At 51.5% G+C, this 26,678-nt stretch overlaps 11 protein-coding genes across 11 annotated transcripts; 6 read left to right on the top strand and 5 right to left on the bottom strand.

The window, feature by feature from the left end:
* Positions 1–2,167: 2,167 nt before the first annotated feature.
* On the top strand, positions 2,168–2,793 carry N7443_004173 (60S ribosomal protein uL24; the record flags this gene model as incomplete). Its single annotated transcript, XM_056884229.1, has 3 exons — positions 2,168–2,186; positions 2,269–2,381; positions 2,524–2,793. The coding sequence occupies 3 exons, from the start codon at positions 2,168–2,170 to the stop codon at positions 2,791–2,793; spliced, it is 402 nt and encodes a 133-aa protein (XP_056742507.1).
* Positions 2,794–5,222: 2,429 nt separating this feature from the next.
* On the top strand, positions 5,223–6,290 carry N7443_004172 (glycosyltransferase family 32 protein; the record flags this gene model as incomplete). The annotated part of the gene is made up of 1 exon (XM_056884228.1): positions 5,223–6,290. The coding sequence occupies one exon, from the start codon at positions 5,223–5,225 to the stop codon at positions 6,288–6,290; it is 1,068 nt and encodes a 355-aa protein (XP_056742506.1).
* A 1,009-nt stretch (positions 6,291–7,299) lies between these two features.
* Positions 7,300–8,675, bottom strand: N7443_004171 (cAMP-dependent protein kinase; the record flags this gene model as incomplete). The annotated part of the gene is made up of 3 exons (XM_056884227.1): positions 7,300–8,198; positions 8,251–8,340; positions 8,417–8,675. The coding sequence occupies 3 exons, from the start codon at positions 8,673–8,675 to the stop codon at positions 7,300–7,302; spliced, it is 1,248 nt and encodes a 415-aa protein (XP_056742505.1).
* A 542-nt stretch (positions 8,676–9,217) lies between these two features.
* Positions 9,218–10,126, bottom strand: N7443_004170 (V-type proton ATPase proteolipid subunit; the record flags this gene model as incomplete). Its single annotated transcript, XM_056884226.1, has 8 exons — positions 9,218–9,254; positions 9,313–9,398; positions 9,457–9,541; positions 9,607–9,713; positions 9,760–9,857; positions 9,922–9,934; positions 9,998–10,015; positions 10,079–10,126. 8 exons carry the CDS (start codon positions 10,124–10,126, stop codon positions 9,218–9,220), a joined length of 492 nt encoding a protein of 163 aa, XP_056742504.1.
* A 714-nt stretch (positions 10,127–10,840) lies between these two features.
* Positions 10,841–14,571, top strand: rom2 (putative Rho guanyl nucleotide exchange factor (Rom2); the record flags this gene model as incomplete). The annotated part of the gene is made up of 2 exons (XM_056884225.1): positions 10,841–13,580; positions 13,637–14,571. 2 exons carry the CDS (start codon positions 10,841–10,843, stop codon positions 14,569–14,571), a joined length of 3,675 nt encoding a protein of 1,224 aa, XP_056742503.1.
* Positions 14,572–16,116: 1,545 nt separating this feature from the next.
* Positions 16,117–17,604, bottom strand: aspA (uncharacterized protein; the record flags this gene model as incomplete). The annotated part of the gene is made up of 6 exons (XM_056884224.1): positions 17,558–17,604; positions 17,399–17,474; positions 17,220–17,336; positions 17,073–17,160; positions 16,407–17,009; positions 16,117–16,354 (listed from the first exon to the last, which is right to left on the bottom strand). Exons 1-6 carry the CDS (start codon positions 17,576–17,578, stop codon positions 16,117–16,119), a joined length of 1,143 nt encoding a protein of 380 aa, XP_056742502.1. The 5' UTR covers positions 17,579–17,604.
* Positions 17,605–18,126: 522 nt separating this feature from the next.
* Positions 18,127–19,511, top strand: N7443_004167 (phosphatidylinositol-3,5-bisphosphate binding protein HSV2; the record flags this gene model as incomplete). Its single annotated transcript, XM_056884223.1, has 5 exons — positions 18,127–18,235; positions 18,309–18,347; positions 18,412–18,509; positions 18,569–18,925; positions 18,987–19,511. 5 exons carry the CDS (start codon positions 18,127–18,129, stop codon positions 19,509–19,511), a joined length of 1,128 nt encoding a protein of 375 aa, XP_056742501.1.
* A 235-nt stretch (positions 19,512–19,746) lies between these two features.
* On the bottom strand, positions 19,747–20,692 carry N7443_004166 (IST3 family RNA-binding protein; the record flags this gene model as incomplete). Its single annotated transcript, XM_056884222.1, has 2 exons — positions 19,747–20,575; positions 20,637–20,692. 2 exons carry the CDS (start codon positions 20,690–20,692, stop codon positions 19,747–19,749), a joined length of 885 nt encoding a protein of 294 aa, XP_056742500.1.
* Positions 20,693–21,059: 367 nt separating this feature from the next.
* On the top strand, positions 21,060–22,892 carry N7443_004165 (dynein family protein; the record flags this gene model as incomplete). The annotated part of the gene is made up of 4 exons (XM_056884221.1): positions 21,060–21,210; positions 21,500–21,863; positions 22,275–22,695; positions 22,746–22,892. 4 exons carry the CDS (start codon positions 21,060–21,062, stop codon positions 22,890–22,892), a joined length of 1,083 nt encoding a protein of 360 aa, XP_056742499.1.
* Positions 22,893–23,424: 532 nt separating this feature from the next.
* Positions 23,425–25,176, bottom strand: N7443_004164 (spermidine synthase; the record flags this gene model as incomplete). The annotated part of the gene is made up of 3 exons (XM_056884220.1): positions 23,425–23,832; positions 23,882–24,188; positions 24,239–25,176. 3 exons carry the CDS (start codon positions 25,174–25,176, stop codon positions 23,425–23,427), a joined length of 1,653 nt encoding a protein of 550 aa, XP_056742498.1.
* Positions 25,177–25,468: 292 nt separating this feature from the next.
* On the top strand, positions 25,469–26,178 carry N7443_004163 (uncharacterized protein; the record flags this gene model as incomplete). The annotated part of the gene is made up of 2 exons (XM_056884219.1): positions 25,469–25,610; positions 25,724–26,178. The coding sequence occupies 2 exons, from the start codon at positions 25,469–25,471 to the stop codon at positions 26,176–26,178; spliced, it is 597 nt and encodes a 198-aa protein (XP_056742497.1).
* Positions 26,179–26,678: the final 500 nt, after the last annotated feature.

Here is a 26,678-nt window from a genome sequence, read left to right as displayed (position 1 = left end):
GAAAGCCAAACCGAAGGCCTTTTCATCACTTGGTGGACTCCCCAATCACCTAAACATGGCGCCGGATGAGACCATGAAACTCAATTCCAAGGCACATCACTTATCTTCCTGGTTGGAAGAATTGAGCGGAACTGCTCCTGGCCCTTACAGACCCGCGGAGCCCGAACATTGATCCGTGGACCCTAGATACCCCCCCTCATCCTCGCTATGTGAGGCTGAGGGCCCCGTCTGGAGGAGTCAGAAATCGATTCTCCCGCAGGCCAAGCTTTTGTGAGTGGCCGAGGGGACTTGATGGACCAATGAAAGGCTATGCAAGGTCAGGGAGTTGCCCATCTTTTTCTAATTGGAGTCTAGCGTGGCCCCGTGTCTCCTGTTGATCCGCCTGACGGGGGCGCAGGCTCACTTTTCATCGGTGAAAATAGAGCCCATGCTTCTGCTTTGTTCCGGATCAAGCCCGAACATCGGTTTAGTCCGTAGAGTAGTAGCAGAGATGCATGGTCACCGGTTCGAAGGGAACCATGGTGTTGCTTCCAGGTCTCACTGCAGTGTGGGGTCATTGTTCCACAGGCGCCTGAGACCATTGGATTAGTCTATCGGCTCCCCAGGCCCAGGCAGCACTGATTTTTCTTCTCCGGCACCTAACCATGCCTGTAGTTCACATTCAAGAAACATTGGTCTAAACGGCACTTTTCCCCCACGGGTGCCAAGCTCCACTACATGAGACGAAAAAAAAAAAGAGAGAAAAAACACGAGCCACACACGGGAGGCCAGACACGCACGTGGGCTTGGGCTTGCCGTATCCCCTCGGTACTTACACGTTAGGCGATGCAACTTTGATATATCAATATCGATCGTCTATGTACAGTAAAACACTAGTGCACGAAAATCTCTGTTCCTCTCGATCTCCATCGGATGACCCGGTTTGCCGCTAAGAAAGTAGAAACTAGGGTCCTTCGGCTTCCAATTTTAGAAGCCTGGGGCATCGCTAACTCAACACCGCCCCGCTAGCTTAATGGTCGCCACGAAGTTTTCTCATGTCTTGTGCTTTGACCTCGAGATTCTTGAATACGTCCGGTCTACATACATAACTAGAGGCCGAGACCACCTTAACCTCGACTCCAGCTTCCCCGGAAGTCCTGCTGAACGCAAGGTCGATAATCTATCTGCTAATCTACGGACCAAGAAATTGTTTCAAGTGCACGGTATTCTTCGAATGCATGTATTACAAGTCCAGCCAAGCAAGCCAGGTCTGTTTGGCTCATTCAGTGGAACGGATGATGAGAATGATCATCAGGAAGATTTGTCACAGGAGAAATGTCGGTTGTCTGCTACCACTAAATATATGACGCCCAGACCTAGCCTCTGTTGTCATCGATGATTGAAGAACTACGTTCAAATCAAAAAGGCGTGCTAAGTTAATTGTACTCGGTATCACTGTCACGTTCTCCTGGGACTGTTCTTCCCGACAGAGCCTCTTACCATTAAGAAACTAATCGGCGATGCGAGCTCCTTGGTCAATTAAATCGTTAGGAACGCCGTCGCCAAGTAGTTTCGTGATTGTAAGAGGCTTGTGAGGACGAAGATATCAACTAGTCAGCGAAGACTTGAGAATGATAGCAGATGAGAAAGGCTAATAGCGGCTTCAGATGTCTTGCTTTCGCTCTGTACCTATATCTCTTATGTGGCCGGTGACCCTATCCAAGAGAATCCTGAACAAAGCAAAGAAAGACATCGGACGCGCTTATTGCCATTTTCCAAATTATTATCAAGCTTAAGCAGAGAGAGTCGGTCGCGGGTTCCTGTGATGAGGGTTGAGGTTGGAAAGAGAAGATACTTAATTGAATCCGTATATGCCTCCGATTGGTATATTTACCTGGTTGGGCAGTGTTAGCCTCGTGTATAGGGGCAATTGAAGGCGAAGACACCTATTCCTAGTGATAATCTAGAGGCAACAGAGCTGATGAGAGTGTCATGTGTTTGACGGGAGCGCGTGTTTAAGTGGGTCCACCACAACCACCAATCACAAGTCAAGCCCTAAGCGGCACATCATGTGACGCACAACCCTCTTGCAATATTCAACCACACCACGAAAGATTCCTCTCCCCGACCAACGACAACCCGTGCACTTTGAGCCCATTCACGACCACCCCAAGGAGGCTCCGACAAGATGACTGTTCGCAACCAAGGTGCGTTCTCTACGCCTACACTCTCGCCCGTCGCTATTTGACCGACTTTCGCCAATTCACCAATACTGACCGATGAATCCAGGTCTCGCCTCTTCGCGGAGCAAGTCCCGCAAGGCTCACTTCTCTGCCCCCTCCTCCGAGCGCCGCGTTCGCATGTCCGCTTCCCTCTCCAAGGAGCTCCGTGAGAAGTACAACGTACGTGTTACCGAATCGATTTCAATCTGGGTCTGGCCGAAAAGGGTTTTCGAGGTTTTTTTTCGAGAATTGGGAAAGCAGGCCGCACAGATAACCAGGCATGACATGGGAACGACAATATTAACAAACCTTTGTCCAACAGGTCCGCTCCATCCCCCTCCGCAAGGACGATGAGGTCACCATTGTCCGTGGCTCCAACAAGGGCCGTGAGGGCAAGATCACCACCGTCTACCGTCTGAAGTACGTCGTCCACGTCGAGCGTGTCGTTCGCGAGAAGACCAACGGCCAGTCCGTTCCCCTCGGCATCTCCCCCTCCAACTGCGTCATCACCAAGCTCCACCTCGACAAGGACCGTGAGCAGATCCTTGCGCGCATTGCCAAGGGTCGTGAGGCCGCCGCCAAGTCGGCTTAAGGGATATCTTACGTGTTGGGGTTTAGGTTCATGTTGCAATGGCGGTTTGACGGCGCGGGTTTATTAGAGGACTCCAAAAGAAATGGAGATCCCAACCTGCTATTATCAGGATCAACTTTTCGCGAGCCTGCATTGCGATGAATGAAAAATGAAAAATTTTCCTTTTTCTTCCACCCGGAATTGTTGCTTGCTGAACGACAACCGTCGTGAGGCTGGCGTTGTCGTTTTCCTTCCATTTTCCTGTGCGTATAGGGATTCCCGTCGAATGCTACAGTGCAACCTGAAAGACCTCTTTCTGGTCGATCGGCTGGTTCGGTCAGCTTTTTCTGCGCTCGCTCGACTTCGTAGCGATCTGTCCCATCTGCTTCGGTCGCCCATCCCCCTTCGATGGGCACCCAAGTATCGCCTGATTATCTCCCCACCAATCCTGCTCCTTCGGGACGGACTCTATGGTTCTTGGGGTAAACGAGTGGCGTAGAGAAGATGCAGACCTTCGGGGAAGCCTGATTGTTCTGTCTCGCTTGCAGACCTGCTTGGAGCCTTTGGCGAGGAAGCAGCGGGTTTGAAAGTGAGGTAAATTCATTGCTCCACATTGGAGTGTAGTTAGCACTGTAGATTCTCGTTGGATTTGCTAGAGCGTCTGGGGTATCCTTGTGCCCATATAGACTATCAATTGATATACTTTTTTCCTTCGCCATAAGTCACTCTCTTCACCACTACGTACCTATCCTTCATGTATCAGCTACCTTGATAATCACCAAGTTGCTCGCAACACCCACTTGTTAGAAAACCGGTGGATTGTAGCATGCACGTGTCCAGGACACTGAACGTACTCAATTGCTTTTAAAAGATCATACAGGTCAACGAAAGAGTTAAGCCTTTCTTTTGTCGTAATTGCTTGATTGTCTAGGTTTTCTCAAGTTCCTGACATCCGAGACGGCATATATCGCCAGAGATATATTTGCGCAGTCTACGGGTAAAAATTGACAGCCAACCTATTGGAAATACATTCAAATTGAAAGAAGATCTCTCCCATTCAACTCTAGTGCTCTAACTTATATATTCACTTGAGAATTATGGCAAGAGACTTCCACTCTATAGCACTCGAGGGGTGGACACCTGGTTAGCGTGTACTATATCCGCCTGAGTCTCCCTTTTCTGCCCTGGATCACCATCCGGCAGCCGAATGACGAGAATGAAAGAAAATCAAACAATGGATATCCACAACTCTCTTCCAAACCAGAACCTGTACTGGTAGGCAATTGTGCAAATCTCTGCCCTGTGCTCCAGTGCATGCGTCAGCGAAGCTTAACTACAAGGCTTGGCAAACCTTGGCGGAAATAGCAACAAGAGCTTGATTAGAAGCTTTTAATGTCTTGCCCGACATTGAAAGGCTAGTCCTTTTCTCAAAGCTACGGGATGTGGACAAAAAAGGTCCAGTCACACCAACTGGCCCGGGGGCGTGTGCTAACTTTTGCATAACTACTCGGTTAGCATGAACTAGCCCACAAGGGCTATCCAACATCCCCTTAGAGAAAGACCATGCGTTCAAGATGACAGGGTGGTCTAATATAAATGAGTCCTACGCCAGAAACGCAGGGGCTGGGGGGTTGTTTCGAGTTGTGGCCTCCGTTGAGGGGCGATCACATCCCTTGGACAGATCAAACCAAGCTACTCGGACTAGCAGCCGGCCGAAGAGTGACCTAGATCCGCAAGTTTGCAAGTCCATCCAGACACGAGCGCGAACTGCAATGGGATCATATTGCATAGGATACGGAGTACAGATTCACGGTTCTGGGCCGTGTAGGAGGGCGATCCTTGTCTATTACGGGTGCGAACTGCGACTGCGGATTGTGGGGGTAGACGGACAGAATAGGTATCGAGATGAAAGCATAGCTGAGAAGAGAACTTCAAATCTCCCAAGGGGAAGAGCCACGTGAGCGGGTCCACCGAAACGGCTGTAGATGCGCCTCTGCGCCTCCCGCCATCAGTGGGCATACGCAATCCTCGTTTCCACAATAAAACCTGTGCCCGACCCCCTTCAATCGCGGTCCGTGGGATCGTTTTCTTTGCTCACTAGTTATCCACGCCCAGCCGGACATTGAATCGGCCCGAGATTTAGACATCCGTGTCTCCTATCCTGTTTGCGGTACAACCGTGTACCTTCCGATCGGCAGGCGTCGCATCGTCGATTACGCATTTGGTAATGCTACAGGGCTGAAGACTTCCGATATGCCAATTCTCCGATTCCTTTGAGCTCGAATTCCAACGCACCCCCACGCAATTCTGTCCGGTTGCTACCTCCGACATCTCCTGACCCCCCGTGCTCCGCTGCGCCAACAACCCGCACGGCGTGGCTTCCCCCGTCTCACCGGTGCGCGTGGCCGTCGCAATCTCGACAAGGAGATTCGACCCGTGACACCGCCGCTATGCCGGGCTTCCGCAAGTTTATTCTCGCCGCCATCTGCTTTGTAACCTTCGTCTTCGTGATTCGCTCAAGTCGCCCCGAACATGTCCCCGGCTCGCCTGGATACAGACCTGTGAAAGAGATCTTTGATGAGGAGGCGGACTCGCTCAGAGCGCGACAATCTAGAACGAGAGGGCAGAAGTCGTTTGGCTCGTCGACTGCGCCGCTACGCGATCGTCTGAGGTATCAATTCCCTTACGATCTCGAGAGGAGCTTCCCCGCGTATATTTGGCAGACGTGGAAATATACCCCGGCGTCCACTTGGTTTGAGGAGAGACTGCGTGCATCAGAGGCAAGCTGGACGGAGATGCACCCGGGCTTCACGCACGAGGTCATTCCTGATGACACACAAAGACATCTGATCTGGTATCTGTACGGCTCGGTGCCGGATGTCTTCGAGGCTTACGATGCCTTGCCACTCCCAGTAATGAAGGCGGATTTCTTCCGCTACCTTGTTCTCCTTGCGCGCGGTGGAATTTACAGCGACATCGACACCTTTGCTTTGAAACCAGCTCACTACTGGCTCCCCGAAGAACTCGACCGATCGACTATTGGATTCGTCGTCGGAATCGAAGCCGATCCCGATCGTCCGGACTGGCATGAATGGTACTCGCGCCGTCTGCAGTTCTGTCAGTGGACAATTGTCTCGAAACCGGGACACCCGATCTTGCGTGACATGGTCGCATATGTTACTGAGGAAGCCCTTCGTATGAAGAGGCTTGGTATTTTGAAGAGTGGAAAGATGGACAAGACCATTATGGAGTTCACAGGGCCTGGAGCCTGGACTGACGCGGTCTTCCGTTACTTCAACAACCCAGAATACTTCGATATCAGATCTGGTGATAAGAACGTCACCTATGAAGATTTCAGTGGCCAAAAGGTCCACCGAAAGGTCGGTGATACGGTTATCCTACCTATCACCAGTTTCAGTCCTGGAGTTGGGCAAATGGGTGCTGGATCCACCGACGATGACATGGCCTTTGTGAAGCACAACTTCGGCGGTATGTTCTTCGTGTCTATTGACTGTTGATATAATACTAACTTGATACCAGGCACATGGAAAACAGACCCATCTCTATGAAACCACTCCACACCCGAGATACCCTAGCCTCTTTTCAGAACCTCTTCTTTCAGCAGTTCATACCCTTTTACCTCAACCTCTTCCCCCTACCCCTCTGCCTCCTCCCATCTTCCTCCCAAAAGGGCCCTTTTGTCCTCTAGCCCCAACCCTGTAAAACAGGAGTCAGGCTAGGACGGTTCCATGCTCGTACGCACCCCCCCCATGTCTAACGATCAGCCGTACATATGATTCCCACAATTGTCTTGTGCAATACTGTATTTTGCTTTTCCAGTTTTAGACGCCGCCGAGGCTGGCCCTGAGATAGAAACAAATATTCTTCTAGCATTCTAACGTCTAAATCTATCTCTCTAAATGAACGCCATTACTAGACCCGAGAACCTAGAATCTACAAAAAGAAAAAACCACATGATGTACTCATTAACGTGGATTATCTAGCTAACACCGAAAATGAAATCACCAAAAGATCATGAACTCGTATTCATGCCACGGTGTGGCTAAGTTGAAGTGCATTACTGTTTTAAATCACAGTCGTGGAATGGAAGATCAGATGGAGGGATATCATCTGGAATATTCGCAAGCAGGTGGACGCGAGGATGCCGTTGCTCTCGTTCAAAAAAAGCAAGTAGGCTGAGATATGTTTATCTCGAAGAAATGTCCATAGGGACAAAAGGGTCATTTGGAGAGCACTCCATGTGGCGAGTGTGGAGATTGAGGAGAGGTGCGAGGCTCAAGGCCAAGAGTGGGAAGGTAAATTCTCGTGAAGCCACACGTGAGGTCAGGGCCCTGTAGGTCCCTAGTGATTTCATATTGGGATGAAAGACAATGCAAGCAGAATATGACAGGCGAATGGACGAGGAAAGAGGCGTTGAGCAATCAAGAAAGCCATAATCCCCGGCTGAACCCGTGTCAAAGGTGAGGTTGTTGAAACAAACCAAGCGCAAGAACTTGAACATCAAGCTCAGAAATCACTGAAAAGAGGCTCATATTTCTTCTTCTGGTCCTCGGTGTAGATGTTTTGGTTCCTAGTGTCGGTTTCCGGATATTCCTCGAAATTGCCCGCGTCGGCGGGATGTGATACTCGGGGAAGAATCGGACCTTTGACCCGATGATAGAAGAGATCATCCCACACCACATTTGCAAAGAATGGATGGGCTTTGACACGGCCTGAGCCGCCAGAAATGTATCCCAGTCGTTCTGAAGGATTTGTCTTGCAAAGAAGCGAGACAATGTTCTGCGCTGCTGGGGGCATGTTAGGAGGGAAGCGAAGTCGACCTTCGACAATTTGCTCATAAATGCGCATGGGGTTCTGGTCCCAGAATGGAGGTTGTCCCACCAAAAACTCATAGATCAGAATACCAAGAGCCCACCAGTCCACTGCTAATCCGTGCCCGCTGTTATGGATGACTTCCGGAGCCAGGTACTCCGGTGTGCCGCAGAGGGTGTAGGTTTCGCGGTTACCGACTTGCTTTGCGAATCCAAAGTCCACGAGTTTGATATGGCCGTCGGCATCGAGGAGGATATTTTCGGGCTTGAGGTCGCGGTACGCAACTCCGTGGATATCATGCAGGAATTCGATTGTCATTGTAATTTCGGCGGCGTAAAATCTTGAGGTATCTTCGTTGAAGCGTCGTGCTCGTCGGAGATAGGTGAAGATCTCTCCTCCAGGGCAGAAATCCAACTGCGAGAGGTCAGTGCCTTGTAGGAGATAGGACAAAAGGAGAAGAAAGGTTACCAGCATGTATAAGCTGTGTTCGTCCGAGAATGACGCAATTAGATTTGTGATGAACGGGTGTCCGTTGACTGCTGCAAGTGTCTTGCGTTCATTGCGCACATGTTCCACCTGCTTCAATTTGATCACTGTCCAGCAGGTCAGCGGCTGCATGCAGTTGGAGGGCCAGGCAGTGCTTACCGTCGGCCTTTCGCAGGACCTTCAGCGCGTAGACTTTGTTCTTGTCCTCCTGGTTCTTCAACCTGGTGAGCCATACTCTAGCAAAGGTGCCTGAAAAAGCCAAAGAAATAATCAGTTCACAGAACCATTGCGAGAAGAGCGTGCTTAGTCGCAAGGTGTTTCTGACCGGTGCCCAGTGTTTTCAGAAGCTTAAAGTCATTCAGTTCAAGAGTTCTTGAGGATATGCACAACTGGTTCTCATCTGCGCGATCGGTAACGAGAAATGGGTTCGCGAATTTCTGCGGAACGGATCGGAAGGACTGGACCAGATGCCTCTCCTTCTCGTGGATGCCATGTCGTATGCTATTGGTTTTGAACGGAAGAGAGCTAGGGACAGAGCCACTCTGCACCTCAGATGAGGAATCCTCGACAGATCCGGTCGCCATTGGGCCGGTAGAGCATGTCTTGCGGCAGAGGGAAAAAAAAAAGTATAGGAGCCCACCCGGTTAGCGCACCACCAACCACGTAACTCAACTGTGAGTCCGGAGAGGGATCCTTTAGATCAAAGCAGGAAACACATCGTAAAGAAAGCAATCCGGGGAGGTTAGGGGAAGCGCGGGGCAATTTGGTAAAGGGGAGATCGCAGCTCTGACGTATAGCATGGGGGGCGGGGCTGAACGGATAGGGAACTACGGTGATAAATCGGAAGTCGGAAGCCTGGTCAGCTTATTGCTTATTCGACCCTTCTATATGCCAAGTTATAATACACCCCAACATTCAAGACTAAAGTAGAACTAGCCCAGATCTCGATACCTCGATCTCCGATCCCGGCAGGTTTCAGGTTTCAGGTTTCAGGTTTCAGGTTTCGGGGTTCGGGCGCATTCTGTCGCGCATGGCGACCAGATGCAGCTGCATCGCGTGGGAAATGACGTGTCAATATGCGCCGGAAAAATCCAGTGCGTACAAATAGTTGAAAGGGATTGCGCGCTCAAGACTTCGAGTTCAAGATCAAGCCGACGATCAAACTGGTGGCGTTAGTAGAGAACGTTAAAGACCTGGGTCCAAGGGGTTGCCATCACTTACCCGTACAAACCAAGAACTTCGCCGAAAATCAGAATCAGAATCATGCCCACATAGACCCGAGATTGTTGCATGTACGCCCGGACGCCCTGGGAAAGCTGTTAGCTCCTTTATCATCTTGAGGCAGTGCCGAGAAAGAATCCATACCGCGTCACCGACAATGCCAATAGTGTAGCCGGCGGCCACACCGGAGAGACCGACGGACAGACCAGCTGCGAGATGCATGAACGAACTGTATCCGAAACATCAGTCATTGCCAACCCTTTCAACCCAAACACAATCATTGTCCCAACATACGTGTATAAACTCATTGTCGATGCCGGGTTCAGAGCTCCTGCGATCAGGACTGCAATGACGAGTCCGTAGACGGCGATAATACCGGACATGACGACGGGAATCAGGGACTGTGGAATCGATTCGGTTAGCCCGTGTTGGTATCGAAAAAGGCACCACCAGTATTCTTGCCTTCATGATCAGATCAGGTCGGAAAGTTCCGACACCCGCAATGCCAATGCCTGCCTTGGCTGTGCCGTATGCGGCTCCAGCACCTGTGAAGTTGTAAGCTCCCGTCTGAGATTCAAGATGCGGATTCCAGCGTGTCGAGCCACGTACACCCGAAGACCATCTTCAGAGCATTTGTTAGCATGGGCAATCACTCTGATTAGTCGGATGTCATCGGTTCACTCACTGCAGCGGCAATGCCGGCCTAGATAGAGAAGCTTGTTAGTTGTGCCATTGGGTAGCTTTGGGAGCTCACGAGGCCACTCACGAAGGAAAAGAACGGGGCAAACTTGGGCGCCAACTCGCTATCTGCCATGATGCCGCGAGAGAGATGGGTAGGATCCAAAAGAAAGATAACAGCTCGTCGAAGCGAGACTAAAGAGGGTGGGAGGAAGAAGATCGAGATGACCGCCTTTCTCCTTGTCGCTGAGGGTCACTTAGCCCGCCGTAGCCATGACATTACGTGACCGCCCGCTTTGGCGGCAACTGCCAGCGCCGTCACCCGGTCCTGTCACGCCGATACTGCTTTACCCCGTCACCCTTCTTCTCCTGTGTCTATCACTTTTCAACATTCACTCCTCCCACCCCTCACCTACCCTTAACCTCCCACCTTCTCTCCCGACTTTTTGCCCTGGAGGAATGTTGAGGGTATGACCTCGCAAGGAGCCCGGACTTTCTTGCGCTCTCGGGTCCTGGCGCTCTTCGGTTACGACTTTTGATCACCTATAACCCCCCCCAAAGACTACCGAGCCGGGGCAAGCTATGGCATATTGAAGAACCACTTTTGCACAAAGCCGATTCTTATCTGATCCCCAAGGACAATTGTTTCTTGCTGAGATTGCTACTATCATTATTCTCTTTTTCTCTTGTTCCACGATCTTGAACAGACCCTCTTGCGACGCCCTGAACGCTCTCCACGATCGAATCTCGGATACCCACCTCCTTTCCGCCTCTTCTCCCTTTGTGGCATAGCGATCGATCTCCTATCCGTTAACCTCGTGACGTCTCGTCGATCGTCGACCGGTTAAATATGGCAGACTTGGGTGGCCAACGTAACCGGAATTACCGGCCCTATGGGGCACCTGCCTCCTCTACACAGCGAGAGGCTGCGTATTCCGATATCTTTGGCGCTGCGCCTCCGCCAGGCCGATCACAAACCATGAACTCACAGACCCCTCAGTTTAACCAGGGTCGTGCCCACACCATGTCGTCGCAAGTGCCCCCTCCCCAGTTCCAGAGGGCACCGCCGCCACCAACCCGCCAGGTGCCAAATGGATACGGACCATCGGCACCCTCCACCCCAACAAACGGATATCCACCGCCCTCTTCCGGAGGAGGATATCAGGCGTATAACCCCGGTGCCGCAACAATGTCCTCTCATCCGCCGCCACGACCGTACCCACCGCCAGCGGGTCGCTATGCTGCGTCTGCGTACCCTCGACCCCAACGCCTGGATTCTAGACCGGGGCCGGCCCCTCAATACCCAGACCCCCGAGAATTGGGCCGGCCAATGCCTCCTCCTGCCTTGAACTCCGATGCGACGAGATCTCGATCGCTGGCGAAGTTGAGTGGGCCGTCCTATCCCGCCACCCCGCCTATCCCGCCGAGCAACTTCAATCACACCTCTGCCGCTGCCTCTCGTCGTGAGCAGTATCACCATCCCAGCTCTCAAATGACTCAGCTTGGACGCACTGTTCCAGAACGGCATACCAATGAACGATCCATGTCCATGACCACTTACGCGACTGATCACAATCAGGCTCACATTATGAACAGTGGGAGATCCATTCCGGCGCGGAGACCTCCCTCGGGCGGCCATGAGCAGCCCCCACCGACCAGATTTGATTCCATGCCAGCGATGCCGGCAAACTTGACCGATGGCTTTGTCACAAACCGTCCACCAAGCGATGCTTCGCAGCGGTCCCGTACAATGTCCATGGCTTCGACCATTATCCCGGATCGCACCATGAGCGTCCAGAGTCAAACAACAGTGGGCTCGAACGGGCAGTCCACGCTTGTTTCCAACAATTCGCGCCGGACTACTTCCAAGGTTCCTGTGGTCTACCCTGCCCTTCTCGCTCTGGTCGCCGATGTGTTCCGCGAGAAAATAACACTCGGCGAACGTCAAAAGAACGGTCTGTCCTATCAGAACGCCTTCTCCGGAACCGATGCAGTCGATTTGATCTGCACGATTATCAGAACAAACGACCGCAACCTCGCGCTTTTACTGGGTCGTGCTCTCGATGCCCAGAAGTTCTTCCACGATGTCACTTACGACCACCGTCTTCGAGATGCTCCTGGCGAAGTTTATCAATTTAAGGAGACTATGGGAGAGGATACTATGACCTCGGAAGTCAATGGCGTGTTCACACTTCTTACCGAATGTTACTCCCCCACATGCACTCGGGATAGCCTTTGTTATTCGATCGCCTGTCCCCGACGACTAGAACAACAGGCACGATTGAACTTGAAACCTCAGCCGGTGTTGAGGACTTCGGCCTCGAAGGGTAGCCTGCATATGGATGATGATGAGGACAATGACAACCAGAAATTGTGGATCAACATGGTTCCAAAGGAAGTCTCGGATAGCATTGAGGACCGGGAGAAGAAACGACAGGAGGTCATCTTTGAGATTATGTACACTGAGCGTGATTTCGTCAAGGATTTGGAATACTTGCGCGATTTCTGGATGCGACCATTGCGCGCGGCGGGCACCACAAACCACTCTCCCATCCCGGAGCACCGACGGGAGAAATTCATTCGGACTGTGTTTGGAAATTGTTTGGAGGTGCTGAAGGTGAACAGTGGCCTTTGTGAGGCACTCAACGCCCGGCAAAAGGAAAGTCCCATTGTTAAGAGCGTCGGTGATCTCTTCCTTCAGCATGTTCCTCGCTTCGATCCTTTCATCAAGTATGGTGCCAACCAGCTTTACGGAAAGTACGAGTTTGAGAAAGAGAAGGCTTCAAACCCGGGCTTTGCCAAGTTTGTTGAGGACACTGAGCGTCTCAAGGAGTCCAGAAAGTTGGAGCTGAACGGTTACCTAACCAAGCCCACAACCCGTCTTGCGCGATACCCGCTTCTCCTCGAGTCCGTTTTGAAGCACACCGCTGAGGACAGTCCCGACATGGAAGATATTCCCAAGGCCGTCAAGCTCATCAAAAGCTTCCTCTCCCGTGTCAATACCGAGAGTGGAAAGGCTGAGAACCATTTCAACCTGGTACAGCTGAATGCCGCCCTGAAGTTCGGTCCTGGGGACTATGTGGACCTGAAGCTTACCGAAGAGAACCGTCAAATGCTAACCAAGATGGCCTTTAAGAAGACCACCGCGGAAAGCTCCGAGGTGACTGCATATCTCTTTGATCACTCAGTGCTTTTGGTTCGCATCAAGGTGGTCAACAAGCGCGAGGAATATCGGGTTTACAAAAAGCCCATTCCTCTAGAGCTCTTGGTGATTGCCCAAATGGACGAGGTAATCCCACGTATGGGAATTTCCAAGAGACCGTCTTCCAGCCTCTTGTCCAACAAGACTACCATCAACCCTCCTCCCGCCAAAGACGGACAGCTGCCCATTACATTCCGACATCTTGGAAAGGGTGGTTACGAACAGACCCTCTATGCCACATCCCCGACTCAGCGACGCAAGTTCATCGAGATGGTGGAGGAGCAGCAAAGAAAGCTTTGGGAACGCAACAGCAATTTCTACAACAAGACGGTCCTGAGTGAGAGGTTCTTCTCGGCAATCAACCGTGTGAACTGCTGTGTTCCAGTTGGTATGTAGCTTTCAACATTGATTTCAAACGGAATCCCCTGGCTAATATTTTCATAGATGGCGGACGCAAGTTGGTCTTTGGTACGGATAGCGGTATCTATATCTCCGAGCGATGGCCGAAGGACAAATCAGCCAAGCCGAGAAGGGTCCTAGAGGCTACTCAAGTCACGCAGATTGACACTCTAGAAGAGTACCAACTGCTTCTGGTTTTGGCAAACAAGACCCTGTCCTCGTACCCCATGGAAGCGCTTGAACTCACCGAGGGGGCCAACGCCATGGCCAAACGCCCAAAGAAAATCCAGGGTCATGCAAACTTCTTCAAGGCAGGCATCGGTCTTGGCCGACATCTCGTGTGTTCGGTGAAGACGTCAGCCTTGTCAAGTACGATCAAAGTTTATGAGCCGATGGACAATTTGGCCAAGGGCAAGAAGAAGTCCGCTGTCAGTAAGATGTTCCAGAGTGGTCAGGACACCCTCAGGCCGTTCAAGGAATATTACATCCCTGCCGAATCTTCCTCGATCCACTTCCTGCGGTCCACACTGTGTGTTGGCTGTGCACGTGGTTTCGAGGTCGTTAGTTTGGAGACAACTGAGACACAATCTCTTTTGGACCAGGCCGATACATCTCTTGACTTCGTTGCCCGCAAGGAGAATGTCAAGCCCATTCACATCGAGCGCATGAATGGCGAGTTCCTTCTCAACTACAGCGACTTCTCATTCTTTGTCAATCGCAACGGATGGCGTGCTCGTCCCGACTGGAGGATTTCATGGGAGGGCAACCCAACCGCATTTGCGTTGTCTTACCCATACATCCTGGCATTCGAGCCCAACTTTATCGAGATCCGGCACGTTGAGACCAGTGAATTGATTCACATCATGACGGGAAAGAACATTCGAATGCTCCACTCTTCTACTCGAGAGATCATCTACGCATATGAAGATGAAGCGGGTGAGGATGTGGTTGCCAGCTTGGACTTCTGGAAGTCAGTATAACGCCCTCCTTGTACATGCCAGCCAATGTCCAAGCCAACCAACCCATCTCCACACTCTGTCCTCGGTTCAGTGTGACTGTCCCTCGAGCGGAACCGAGTCCAGTCCTCGATGACAGGCCATCTGCAAGCAGCTCAGTGGGAAGAAGACCAGAGAAAAAAGGAGTCAATACAATACCTATTTGATGTCCGCAATGCCTTAATACCACCCTCCACCCTCTCACTTCCACCTCCTCCTTCTACCTCTAGTGCTGAGCATCTCACTTCGCCCATCAGTATCCTATGATGGCTTCTAGGAATCCGACTCGGGTAAAAAACCCCATCTCACCTCTCACCATATTTCGAACTCAAAAGACCTTGGCTTCCTGTTCTGTCTCGTTCCTGTGTACAATGAAGCGCAAATACCACTTCTTGCGTGTCTGCTCGTTTCTTCTGTGCCTCTGTCTTTTGAGTTGCATCTTCTTAACAGTTTTTAAAATCTTTTTTTCATTATTTTTCTCCCCCCCCCCACCACACTTTATCTTCATCTTCTTGTGCTTTTGTTTCCTCCGCATGGCCTGCGAAGTGATGACCATGTTTTTTATTCTGTCTTATTTTTTCAAAGGAAGCTATTTCTGTACTGTTGACTTCGATGTACCTTCCTCTGTTTTCAATGTCATTGATGCCATTGATATGGATTTGCTTTCATGGATGAATGCACGCTTTGTAAGTCGTAGTTCCGGAGTAGATGGTCCGTGTATGTCAAGTCTTGGAGTATGGGACTTGAGGAATCGGTCAGGCATCTTGCACAATAGTCTATGATGGACATGAGACCGAATGCTCTGTCGTTAGGCACCTAGGTATAAAACCAAGTGTTTATTTATGAACATTCAATCGGTACCCAACCTTAAATTGTTATGCTCCCGAGGTCAATACAAGTACCACCAGCGGACCTCGGTATACCTAATTCCGGCTACGTGATCTATCCAAGAAGCACTGCAGACGAGATACTTTTTCTTCCTCATTTACTAAACGGGCTAGGAAGACAGCAAGGATAGAGACAAGGGAGACTCACAAACGCAAAACACAAAAGAGACGAGGGAATCTTGCTGCGCTGCGGACTTTGGACAAGGTGCCAGGGACGATCAAAAAAAACAGAAAATCCCCGGGGATGGGGTAGGGAGTGGACAGGGGAATAAGAAACAGGAATATGCAGGAATAGAAACTCCCCGAGGGTGATTAGGAGAAGAAAACCAAAGAAGAGGTGACGTCGGCGCAGCGGAGATGGGGGAGGAGGACAGCGACAGCGGCAAGATATCCCAAGTTTGACGGTGCTCTTCGGTCTTGCATAGTTGCAATCTAATGACCCATTGGGGGACCTTGTCCATCTCCGCAGAGACATCGAGAGAAAATCAAGGAAGAAAAAAAAAAGCTATTAACGTGAATAAACAGTCAATATTATCCCCATAAACAAAACCAAGCTTTGTGCCAGAAGGCCATGATGTTGGCACAAACGGTATCACATTGCGAACCGGCGCCCCGCTGAATGAGCCGCATCGACAGGGTATATCTAGGCCTCTACATTGGCTTCGCTGACATTGCTCTGGCTTGCCTCGCGGGCCATGCGAGCCTCGATCTCTCTGAGCTGGCTTTCGCGAGCCAGCAGCTCCTGTCGCTTCTCGGCAATCTCGCGCTGCACCTTGATTTCGATCTCGCGCAGCTTCTCCTCCTCGCGGCGGAGCTGCTCCTCCTTGAGGCGGACGGATTGAGAGGCAAGATCCTCGGGGTTCATGCTGGAATCTCCGCCACTTCTTGTGGGTTAGCAGAGTCATCAAATAGGTGACAGAAAGGAAAACGTACGAAGCGGCACCGTCGACGCTCTTGCTGAGCTTCTCAGTACGGTAGTTCTCGTAAAGGAAGTCGTGGGTAATTTCCTTCAGATCAGCCAAGTGGCTGTGGAGCAAGGCGCTGCGGATGGCCAGGAAATCGGAGTGTCGGGGGTTCTCAACCTCGACCACACCCCACGGGTACTGTCGGGCGCGCACTTTTCGGTTCTCGATCTCGACAAAGTCCTCTGAGCCAACAATGGCAAAGGGCATCAATCCACGGAGCTCGGCGTTCTCCTCAACAGTGTCCTCATCATCCTCCTCGATATCGTAGGGGAAGTTGTAGACGGGAATGCGGTAGTGCTCAATATCCTCCATGATCAACTTCTTGGACTCGGCCAATTCTGCGGGGGTGAGGGAGTCGGCCTTGCCGATGACGGGAATGACGTTAACACGAGGAGACAGGCGCTTCATCAATTCAATGTCGAGCTCGCGAAGGCCGTGGCCGGTGGGTGTGATGAAGTAAAGCAGCACGTGAACCCGGTTATCCCTGAAACGGGGGTTACGCTTGATTCGGGACTCCTCTGCAAGAATGTCATCGTATTGGCGCTCGAGGTAGCCAACAATCTCGCCGAAGCTATTTCAGGGGGAGGTTAGTGGGGGGAGGCGCTATCGGGGGGTGGGTGAGAGGGGGACATGCCTGGCCTCGTTGTCAATCTGGTCACCGAAACCGGGGGTATCGACGATGGTCAGGGAGATGCGAGTGCCTTCCTCATCCAATTCGAGCTCTGTGGAGGATCGGTGGGTCAGCATTTACGAACGGTTGTATTGGAGGCTCGCAACTCACCAACGGTGACGGGCTTGATGCGGACGCCCTCCTCGATGTGAGCATTGGCAGCATCATCGGCATCCTTGCCCTCCAAAACCTGCTTGCCGCAGAGAGTGTTGACGAAGGTTGTGCGACCTGAGTGAAGCAGAGGTCAGTGGACAATGGAACAGGACACGGAGAGCAATCGAGTATCGTACCAGTACCGCTGGCACCGCAGACCATCAAACAGAACTGAATTCCCTTCTTGACATTCTTCTTGCGTCGAATCTTAATCTACCCACAATGGGGTTTTGGAGTTAGCTCAGGTGTCATTTTTTTAAAGTATGGGGCAGGAGGAGGTAAAAGGGGAAACATACCGCGTTGAGAGCCGACGACATGGTGGGCGGAAGATATGGAGAACGAGAGCAAGAAAAGAACGCGGAAGCAAGAGGTAAATAGAAGAGGAGAGACGGAGACTCTCCTGAAAGAACTTAGAGAGGTTGGAGGGATTGAGATGTTCGAACTGGTAGGGGGGTCGAGGGAAAGTCCGTGTTTCCCCCTTTCCTTTGGCCGCCAATCACGGGACACGCTGTGTGCCAGCTCTCCCCAGAATGAATGTATCACCCAATTTGGTATAAATGGAGGCTGTCACATCGGGACGAATGGTCCATGCATATATTTTTACACAAATTGACCGCATCTAGAGCTATTTATGACTATTATTGTCCCCATTACGAGCCGCGTATCAACACAAGCTATACTCAGGGGTTGCTCGGTGGGTCGCTGCTGGCCACCGGAGAGATTAGTCATCTAACGCCTGAGGCAGCCGTGGATCCGTGAGCTTCGCCCGCATTTCTTTCTTATCGCCGATCTGCCATGTGCGGAGTGCTTTCCACTCCCACTTCAACTTCCCTTCCGGTTTCCCGGCTCTCCGTCATGCTCGACAATGAATACCCGCCAGGTTATCGACGAGTCTCTCGGCCCCTATTCACTATCGGCCACGTTCAACAATGATAGCAGTTGCTTTTCGGTGGGCCTGAACACGGGTTTCTGCGGTATGATACGCGTAGCTTGATCGAGCTACGAAAGAGCTTGATCGAGAACGCGGAGGCTAACCCGGAACCATAGTGTTTAATTCAAACCCATGTGAGCTCAAGGTCTCCCGAGGTGAGCTTCTTGTCCTCTAAAAATACGCTGTCGTGCAATATGGCTAACCTTACCTTTGCGACAGACTTCAACGCGGGCATCGGCCTCGTCGAAATGCTCGGTCAGTCCAACTATCTGGCTATAGTTGGCGGAGGACGAAATCCCAAGTTCCCCCAGAACAAAGTGTGTATCTGCTACATAACCCCCGTCCGTCGAAACGCCTACTCATAAATATACTACAGCTCGTCATCTGGGACGATGCAAAGCAAAAATCCGCCATTACCCTCGAGTTCCGCACCTCCGTTCTTGGTGTACGTCTCTCCAAATTCCGAATCGTCGTCGCTCTCCTAAACAGCATACATGTGTTCGCTTTCTCGACCCCTCCAAAGAAGCTATCGGTCTTCGAGACCTCGGATAACCCACTGGGCTTGGCTTGTTTGGGGCAGAAGCTCCTTGCATTTCCTGGTCGTTCCCCTGGACAGGTGCAGGTAATTGAGCTGGAGACGGGAAATATAAGTATTATACCTGCTCATAGCTCACCGTTACGAGCCATGGTCCTGAGCCCGGACGGGGAGGTGCTAGCAACAGCCAGTGAAGCAGTAAGATTCCTGGTCTTTGCTATCTGGTTACGTTTACTAATGTTGACTAATGTCCGACCAGGGTACCCTGATTAGAGTATTTGCTTCGGCAAACTGTACGAAACTAGCGGAACTGCGTCGAGGCGTAGACCATGCGGTGATATTCTCTCTCTCGTTTTCTCCATCAAACTCCCTGCTAGCAGTAACATCCGACAAGTCCACCCTACATATCTTCGATATCCCCCATCCCAAAAAAATGATTCGCCGCAGCCGCAGCCAGTCTCCAGCCTCAGCCACAGAGGAAGGGACTAACCAGAAATGGGGTATCCTGGGCAAACTCCCTCTTCTTCCGCGAGTGTTCTCGGATGTGTACTCGGTTGCCAACGCGCATTTTGAGATTGGCGAAGAACTGAACTCTGGATCAACGCAGCCTAATGGAACTCTTGGTCGGCCGCTCAAAGGCGTTATCGGCTGGGTCGACGAGCAGACACTCCTGGTGATTGGATCCGGTAGGGATGGACGATGGGAGAAATTCATTCTTCGAGACGGTGATGATGGAAAGCGGCATTGCATGCGGGATGGTTGGAAACGATATCTCGGGGGCTGAATGAGATATGCAATGTCTTGAGAAATTTGAGGGATTGTTGCAGATGATCGAGCATCACATATGCCAGCACATTAAGGGCAGCCAGCACATTAAGGGCGGCCAAGTCCAAGTCAAAACTGCCCCGCTGAGTCCATTTTGACCTGGCCAGGCGAGGCGATACCTGAGCCAAATCCAGCTGAGAAACTTTGGAGCCCTGTAGATCATGTCGATAGCTAGCAATCTTATTGGAGATCTTTCAGCGGCGACGATCATGTCTGTCTCGTTCACTGCGTTCACTGCGATGCCTCCGAGATTCAGGCGAGCGAGACCTATCTCCCGAACGATCTCTTTTAGACCTGTCTGTGTCCCGATCTCTCCTAGACGACCTTTCCTCCCTCTCTGTCGAGCGGCGCCGAGGTTTCCTCTCGCGGTCCGGTGAGCGATCGTCCCGATGTCTGCGTTCGCGCGATCGAGATCGTTGCCGACGATGATGTCGACTAGACCGCTCTCTGCTATCGCGTCGCCGGGAAGACTTTTTCTCGCTGCTTTTGTACTTCGCAATCGCGAGCGCCACCTCTTCTTTCTTTTCCTCGATGAGGAACTCCTTCATAGGATCTTCCTCGTCGTGATTGACGATCAGGTCCTGGAGTTCCTTCTCCTCCTTCAACATAGGCCGGGGCTCCTCCCTGCCAGGGCTGTCTCTTCTGCGCCTGCGGTCGCCGTTGTCACCTCGTTTGCCTTCTTCGATAGCGGTATCGCCCATCAGCTTTGCGACGTTGTTATCCTCTTCCTCGTCGTCACGCCGCTTGTAACGTGTATGGTCGACTCGTAGTAGACGACCCATGACAGTTGCGCCTCCGAGGTTGTCGACTGCAAGGTCTGTGCTGCGCTGGTCCTCGTATTTGAGGAACGCGAAGCCACGGCTCTTGCCAGTTTCCTTGTCGCGGATCAGGTTCACGTGCACTGGCTCTCCATATTGAGAGAAGATTGTCGCAATATCACCCTCAGACAGCTCGAATGGAAGTCCGCCGATATAGACGTATGCTGTGTCGCGGTAGTCCGCATGCCATGATGCCTCTGGAGGTCTGGACGGCGTGTCAGTACTAGAAATTTGAGAGGGAAGTTGAAGGGTAGATGACAACTTACATAGCATTTTCAAGCTCGCGCTTGTTAAGCTGTTGGACCTGGCGAATGCCGTTCATGGTGGTGTGGTGAAGAAAGCGAAGCTCGACGGCCGCGCTTGGTCAAAAAGGGTCCCACCCGGAGCATCTGCGGAACCGTAAAATCGTCTGTTTACTCAACCCCCTGCTACGACCCTCCGTGACGTCGTGCATTTTTCTCGTCAGGTGCTTTTCAAGAGTCCACGATCGAAATCGCCTTCTTCTGCGGTAGTAGGCATCGCGTGTTCTCTCCACCTGCTCATCTCCGTATTCCCCTGACCGCGCTTGGCTTCACCCCCTCCGCCCCGACTTCGATTTGCCATTTTACGCGCCTTATCGCTCGACGCTTGAACACGAAGTGCTTGGAATGGTGCGTGCAGCTTAACGCATGGTGGGACTCGACCAGATAATGTCCTCCAGTCCGAATCGCGGATCGAAGGCGGCTGGTACGAACAGTCGGCCGTCCAGCAAGGATGGTTCTAAGAAGAATATTTGGTCTTCTCTGCTAGATGGCGTCGCCAATGGAAAGCGCTTGCCTGAGAAGAATCTTTTGATTCTAGGTACGTTTTCGAGCTCGCTAGCTCTTATACCGCTTGATTGCGTGGCTGCATTGTACTGACTTGGACTATAGGAGGTACCCCGGAAAGCCAGAGGGAATTCCTGGAAACCTTTTCTGCAGATACCTCGGCAGATCCCAGCTTAGTGAATGAGAAACGGAAGGGGAAAACACCGCCAATTGCCAACCAATTTGCGCTGGGATACACATATCGAGATGTACTCGACGCCGACCAAGAAGGTACAGCTTGCAGTTCCTCTATAGCTTTGCTAGGCTAACGATTTTTACTGAAGATACACTGGCGCGTGTCTCGGCCTACCTCTTGTCCGAACCCTCTCCGTCATTTGCTCCGCTTCTCAAACCGCTCCTAACCCCTCAATCCGTCCCGGAAACACTGGTTGTCATCCTGATGGATTGGTCAGACCCCTGGACATGGATTCGCAGACTACGAGAATGGGTCCGTCTTCTTCGTTCAGTCCTTGTTTCGCTCAACGATGATACAAAAATCGTGATGGAAGAGACTATGACGGAATGGCGCGACCGCAAACGAGGAATGGATGCTAGCTCTGCTGCGACGGGAGGTCTGCCAAATTCTGGTGGGCCAGTCACAATACCCTTGGGACCTGGCGAGTGGGACGAAGGACTCGGTATCCCAATGTGTGTTGTTTGTCAGGGAGTATGCAGACCCATTTCAATTTCCGCTTAAAACATTTCTCGCTAACATGTTTCTTTCAGGCCGATAAGATCGAGAAACTTGAAAAGGATCACGGCTGGAACGAAGAGCAGTTCGATTTCATCCTACAGTTCCTGCGCACAATTTTGCTGAAGCGTGAGCTATCCCGACCTCCATATCCCGAGATGTTTGACTCTAACATTATACAGATGGCGCATCGCTCATTTACACTACACCTTTCCTTGCCAACTCTCTCCAGAGCTTGATTCACTCCTCACTGGGAATTCACTCTCTTCTGAAACGCCAATCATTAAAACATAATGTCATCGACCGAGACAAGATCCTCGTGCCCGCAAACTGGGACTCCTGGGGTAAGATACGTATTATTCGCGAAGGATTCGATATGGAAGGAGCCTCGACCGCCTGGTCAATCGAGATCCAGGATCCCCCCAGCCGCTGGATCAACCCACGAACATCAATGCGGACGCCGAAGATGATGGCACAAGTGCTGTGACGGTGTTCGAACAAACCATCAAAGATCCCAAGCGCGACACTTCAATCGCCAACCCCACCGCCAACCCCCACGGCTCCAAGATCGAAGTCGAGACCAATGATATGCAATTTTTCTTTGCCGATCAACTCGACCTCCTGGAGAAGCTCAGAGCCGACGACGAGAAGGAGCGCGCCAACCAGCAAGTCCCGCAGTTGGAGATGTCGCCAATGGACGAGGGAAAGGTCAACGAGCACATCGGTCCCGTCCAATTCAATATGGGCGGCATTCAAGTGGACGCCGAGGACATGCTGAAGAAGCTTCGCGTACGTGCCACCACTACCATTGAAGACTCAAACAACTAACAACCCTACAGGACCGCGAAGCAAGTCGCGCCCAAAAAACCCAACCAGTACCCTCAGCCCCCGGCGACGAAAAAGCTCACAACCAAGCCTTGGCCAACTTCTTCGCCGGTCTCGTCAAGAAGCCCGGCAGCAGTCCTCGTGGAAGCCCTTCTGCGTGATTCCCGCTCAGACTGTATTTTAGTTATGTGAGCAGCGTACACACTAAGGCGATTGACCCTACAATTTTGCCCTGGTATAGGAGGATAAGGGAGGACGGCCTGTTCATATCTCGTTTCTCTTTTCCTTAAACTCTGATGGCTTTCTGCGGGATGTTAGATAATGATACCAAATATGAAATCGTCTTTCTGATCTGTCTGGCTGTGTATGGGGTTGAGATAAGCGATAGACTGTACCTCTCAAGTGCTAATACCTAGTAGTTAACAGAAGTATACTCCTGTTTTCATTCACATCCTATATGTAACATGGAAGGCAAGCCAATAGAAGGACTCGGAGTCTGATTCCTCTTTGAAGTCCTAGACAACGACAACATCAAGTTGAGGAATGAAAGACAACGAAAACAAGACAGGGAAGGCAAAGGCAGAAGATGATATGCATGGTAGAAACAAGTTTTAATTGACTGGAAGTGACCAATTTTGTATAGATAATACAGGAGAATAGAATAGTCTTCCAGCTCTTCCGAGTCACAACATATCACCAGTTTTCCCAAACAGCGGCGGGAATAACCTGTCTCATGATCGACCAGTGCTCCAAGGCTCCGCGATCCTGGTACTTGTACAATCTCTTGACTTCTTTATCGACAAGAAGGCGTCTTCCGCCCTTGGGGATAGGGTCGAACATGGCAGGGTCAAGCTCATACTTAGGAAGAAGGTAGTTTTTGCGGGAGTTGCTGCCCAGGAAATCAGCCCGCTCGGGAGCCCTGAACTGGAGCGGGGTGCCTGTGCTCCTCTTGGTACAGAAAATAACCATGTTGGTGAAGTTGGCGTTCTCATCGTCGGGCTTCGCTTCAGACTCGCGGAAGACGCGGCAGGTTGGGAAGGTAGCCAGGATGGTGCGGACGACCAGGCCTGTGGGGTAGAGCTCAAGATCACCAGCATAGTTCTGTGTAAGATGTTAGTTGAGTTTGATGAGTGGGATTGATAAAACTCACGATGGCAATGACACCATCATCCTTGAGCAGGGTTTTCAGATCGTGGAGGAAATCAATGGTGAAAAGCTCCGCGGGCTCAGCGCCGCCGGTGAAGACATCGTGGACAATGTAGTCATACTGGTGAGCAGCTGGGTTTTTCATCGCCTTTTTGACAAATTTGGTCGCGTCATCGACGGTGGCCGCATGGTTGGATGGGAAGTTGAAATACTGCTCGGCAAACTTAACCACAACAGGATCCAGCTCGACGACTGTAGTGTCGATGCCGTGTTTCATCAATGCGGCAGGTGTGGTGCCAACTCCAAGACCACTAGTTCACACTCGTTAGCTATGACCGTAAATGTGAATGCGAATACTTACATGACCAGGGCCTTGCTGTCCGCGTCCACACGGTGGCTTCCATGGATGGTCTCGACCAGTCGGACGGATTCAAGCATGGTGAAAACAGCATAGATAGGATCCTCAACCTCAGGGTTGTAGCCAGGAGTCGTCTTGGTCCACTGTCCACCTAGGAGGCTGTGGTCACACCGCATCACCCGGAATCCGTCATGGTGGTTCTCCAAAACGGAGATGTAGCCAGTGTAAGACTCTTGGCGGGCCAGGAGAGAATAACCCTCACCCTGGATAGCAGAGTTAACGCCGCTAATACCGCCGAAGTGGACATCAGATGTGATCGAGAAGAGCACAGACGGGACGGCGAGAAGGAGCATCTTAGAGGGGACGACAGCAGCGTACAAGACTGCAATGACGAATTGCAGACCAGCACGGGAGAAGAATATAGTGAAACCGATGAAGTGAGACAAGACAGCCTTTGCGAAATGCTCGCCCGCTGAGTAGATAAAGTATGAGCCCAAAAGGGGTACATGCTCCCTCGCAACGTCACCCATATCGTCAAGGTGCAGGGAGTACTGGATCTGCTTACCCGCAATAGCGACAGTCAGAAATGCTAGCGGGTAGTAACCGAACAGCTCTGTGATGACAGGGCCCAGGGGGTTTCCCAGCTTAGAGCTCTGCTGCATCACAAAGTACTGCAAGGTAGGCGTCCAGAATGCAAGAACAGGAAGCATGTATGCGGCGACACGACCAAGACGCATTTGAACTTGATCTTTAGAAAACCATCCAGCTGCTGCGAAAGCGCCCAGGCCGTAGACATGGAAGATATGCGCGGGCAGGGCACCATACGTAGGGGACAACACCATCAGCATCACAGGGGAGTAAAAAGCCAGCAAAGCCAGCAAAGCCGCACCACTACCGAGACGGTAGAAGTCGACCCGTTGAATCCACTCCTGAATAGACATGGTGGCCAAGCTATCAAATCTTTGGTTCAATTGATGCGGGAACCTGAGGCAGATCTGCGAGGAATTGTTAGCAGAAGCTCGGAACTGGTGTCAAGCCAGACATGACACTAAAGCTGAAACAAGGGATTTGCATCCACACAGGGAAACAGCTTCGAATACGACTTACAGACTCAGTTCTCCAGCATATCAAACGGGAGGAAAAAAAAGCGCGGAATGGCAGAAATAACCCTTTTGCCGCCCACTTCCGCGTTCCCAACATCACCTCCCTCACACCGCGCTGAACCAGCTCAAGATGCCACATTTCCCCATGAATTCAGGTTTCAACTCCAGCGATGCATCTGGCAACGCGCATCCTTCAGTCCAAGTGAAGAACCGTCGGAAGCGGTACCTGGACCTGCACCCAGAGTACTTCTCGGCGGATCTTGAGCTCGCCGGTCCGCTTGCTCTTTCCTAGCTACCAGCTCCCTCCTGGATAATGGCTCCAGTGCTGTGACATGGTAGCAGAAAGCAAAACTTCAAGCTAATCGATGTGGAACTACTTTTCTAGACCCGTTGTTGTACGATCGCCTTATCCGCCGCTTTCAGACACCACAGGAGAGGGAGGCCCTGGGCCGTGAAAAGGGTTTCTCGGGCGTCCTTCAGGCGGATATGCAACGCTCTGAGGCGAAGATGGATGCTCTCGCAAACCCGGATCCCAACGCGATGCTCAGCTATACTCGGGGTCTGGATGGAGAGATCCTGGCCGAGGACCGTGACGACATCCCCGCTAGCAAAGAGGATGGAGAGAAGGCCTGGCAGTGGGAGATGGGCTTGCGGTTTATGAGAGGCGATGACGATGATTTTGACTACAAGACCGTCGATGAGAATGATGAGTACGATGATCGGACCGAAGAGCAGGACGAATACTTTGAGGATGAGGAGCCTGAGTGGGTGGTTGGCGATACCCGTGGCGAAGACGCCCATTCGAGTCTTCAGGGTGAGACAGGCGTGCAAGATTTCTGATGGGGATATTCTTCCGGTGATGCTTCAACTCTTGGGGCATTATTTGCAGATTCTCTTAATTAACTTCACGCTTTCCAACTGCGCTAGTGTCTGAAGCTCGAATACACCCACAGAGCTTCTGCATAAGACACTCATGATCCCAAGCCCAGATTCATCAGGTCAGGCCTCGGCTTCTACCTGTCAACCCCTGTAACAGGGATGTCCTAATCGAGCCATAAGCCGACAGGCATACTTCTGGGAATGGACTGCCTTGCTTTCTGAATATGGTTGATATTGGCCCTAGAAAAACTCGAACTCCGAGCTGGCTCTTTTGAGGTCCACTCTACAGCAGAACTGGCTGTGGGAAGGCTATTATTCGGTTGGTAATATTCCATGTGCCCATACTTTAGGAGCGCCTGCTCCTACCAGAATAGTTTTACAAGAAATTGATGAATCGACTTGAGATGGCCAGGCTGCTATGTACATTACCACCAGCCCTGTCGGGTCTGCGCTATATGCTA

This window comes from Penicillium atrosanguineum (assembly GCF_028827265.1).
Source record: "Penicillium atrosanguineum strain IBT 20685 chromosome Unknown utg000003l_segment0_segment0, whole genome shotgun sequence".
NCBI classification, from domain to species: domain Eukaryota; kingdom Fungi; phylum Ascomycota; class Eurotiomycetes; order Eurotiales; family Aspergillaceae; genus Penicillium; species Penicillium atrosanguineum.
The sequence above is the reverse complement of the archived record's forward strand: the minus strand, read 5'-3'. Positions and strand labels throughout refer to the sequence as shown.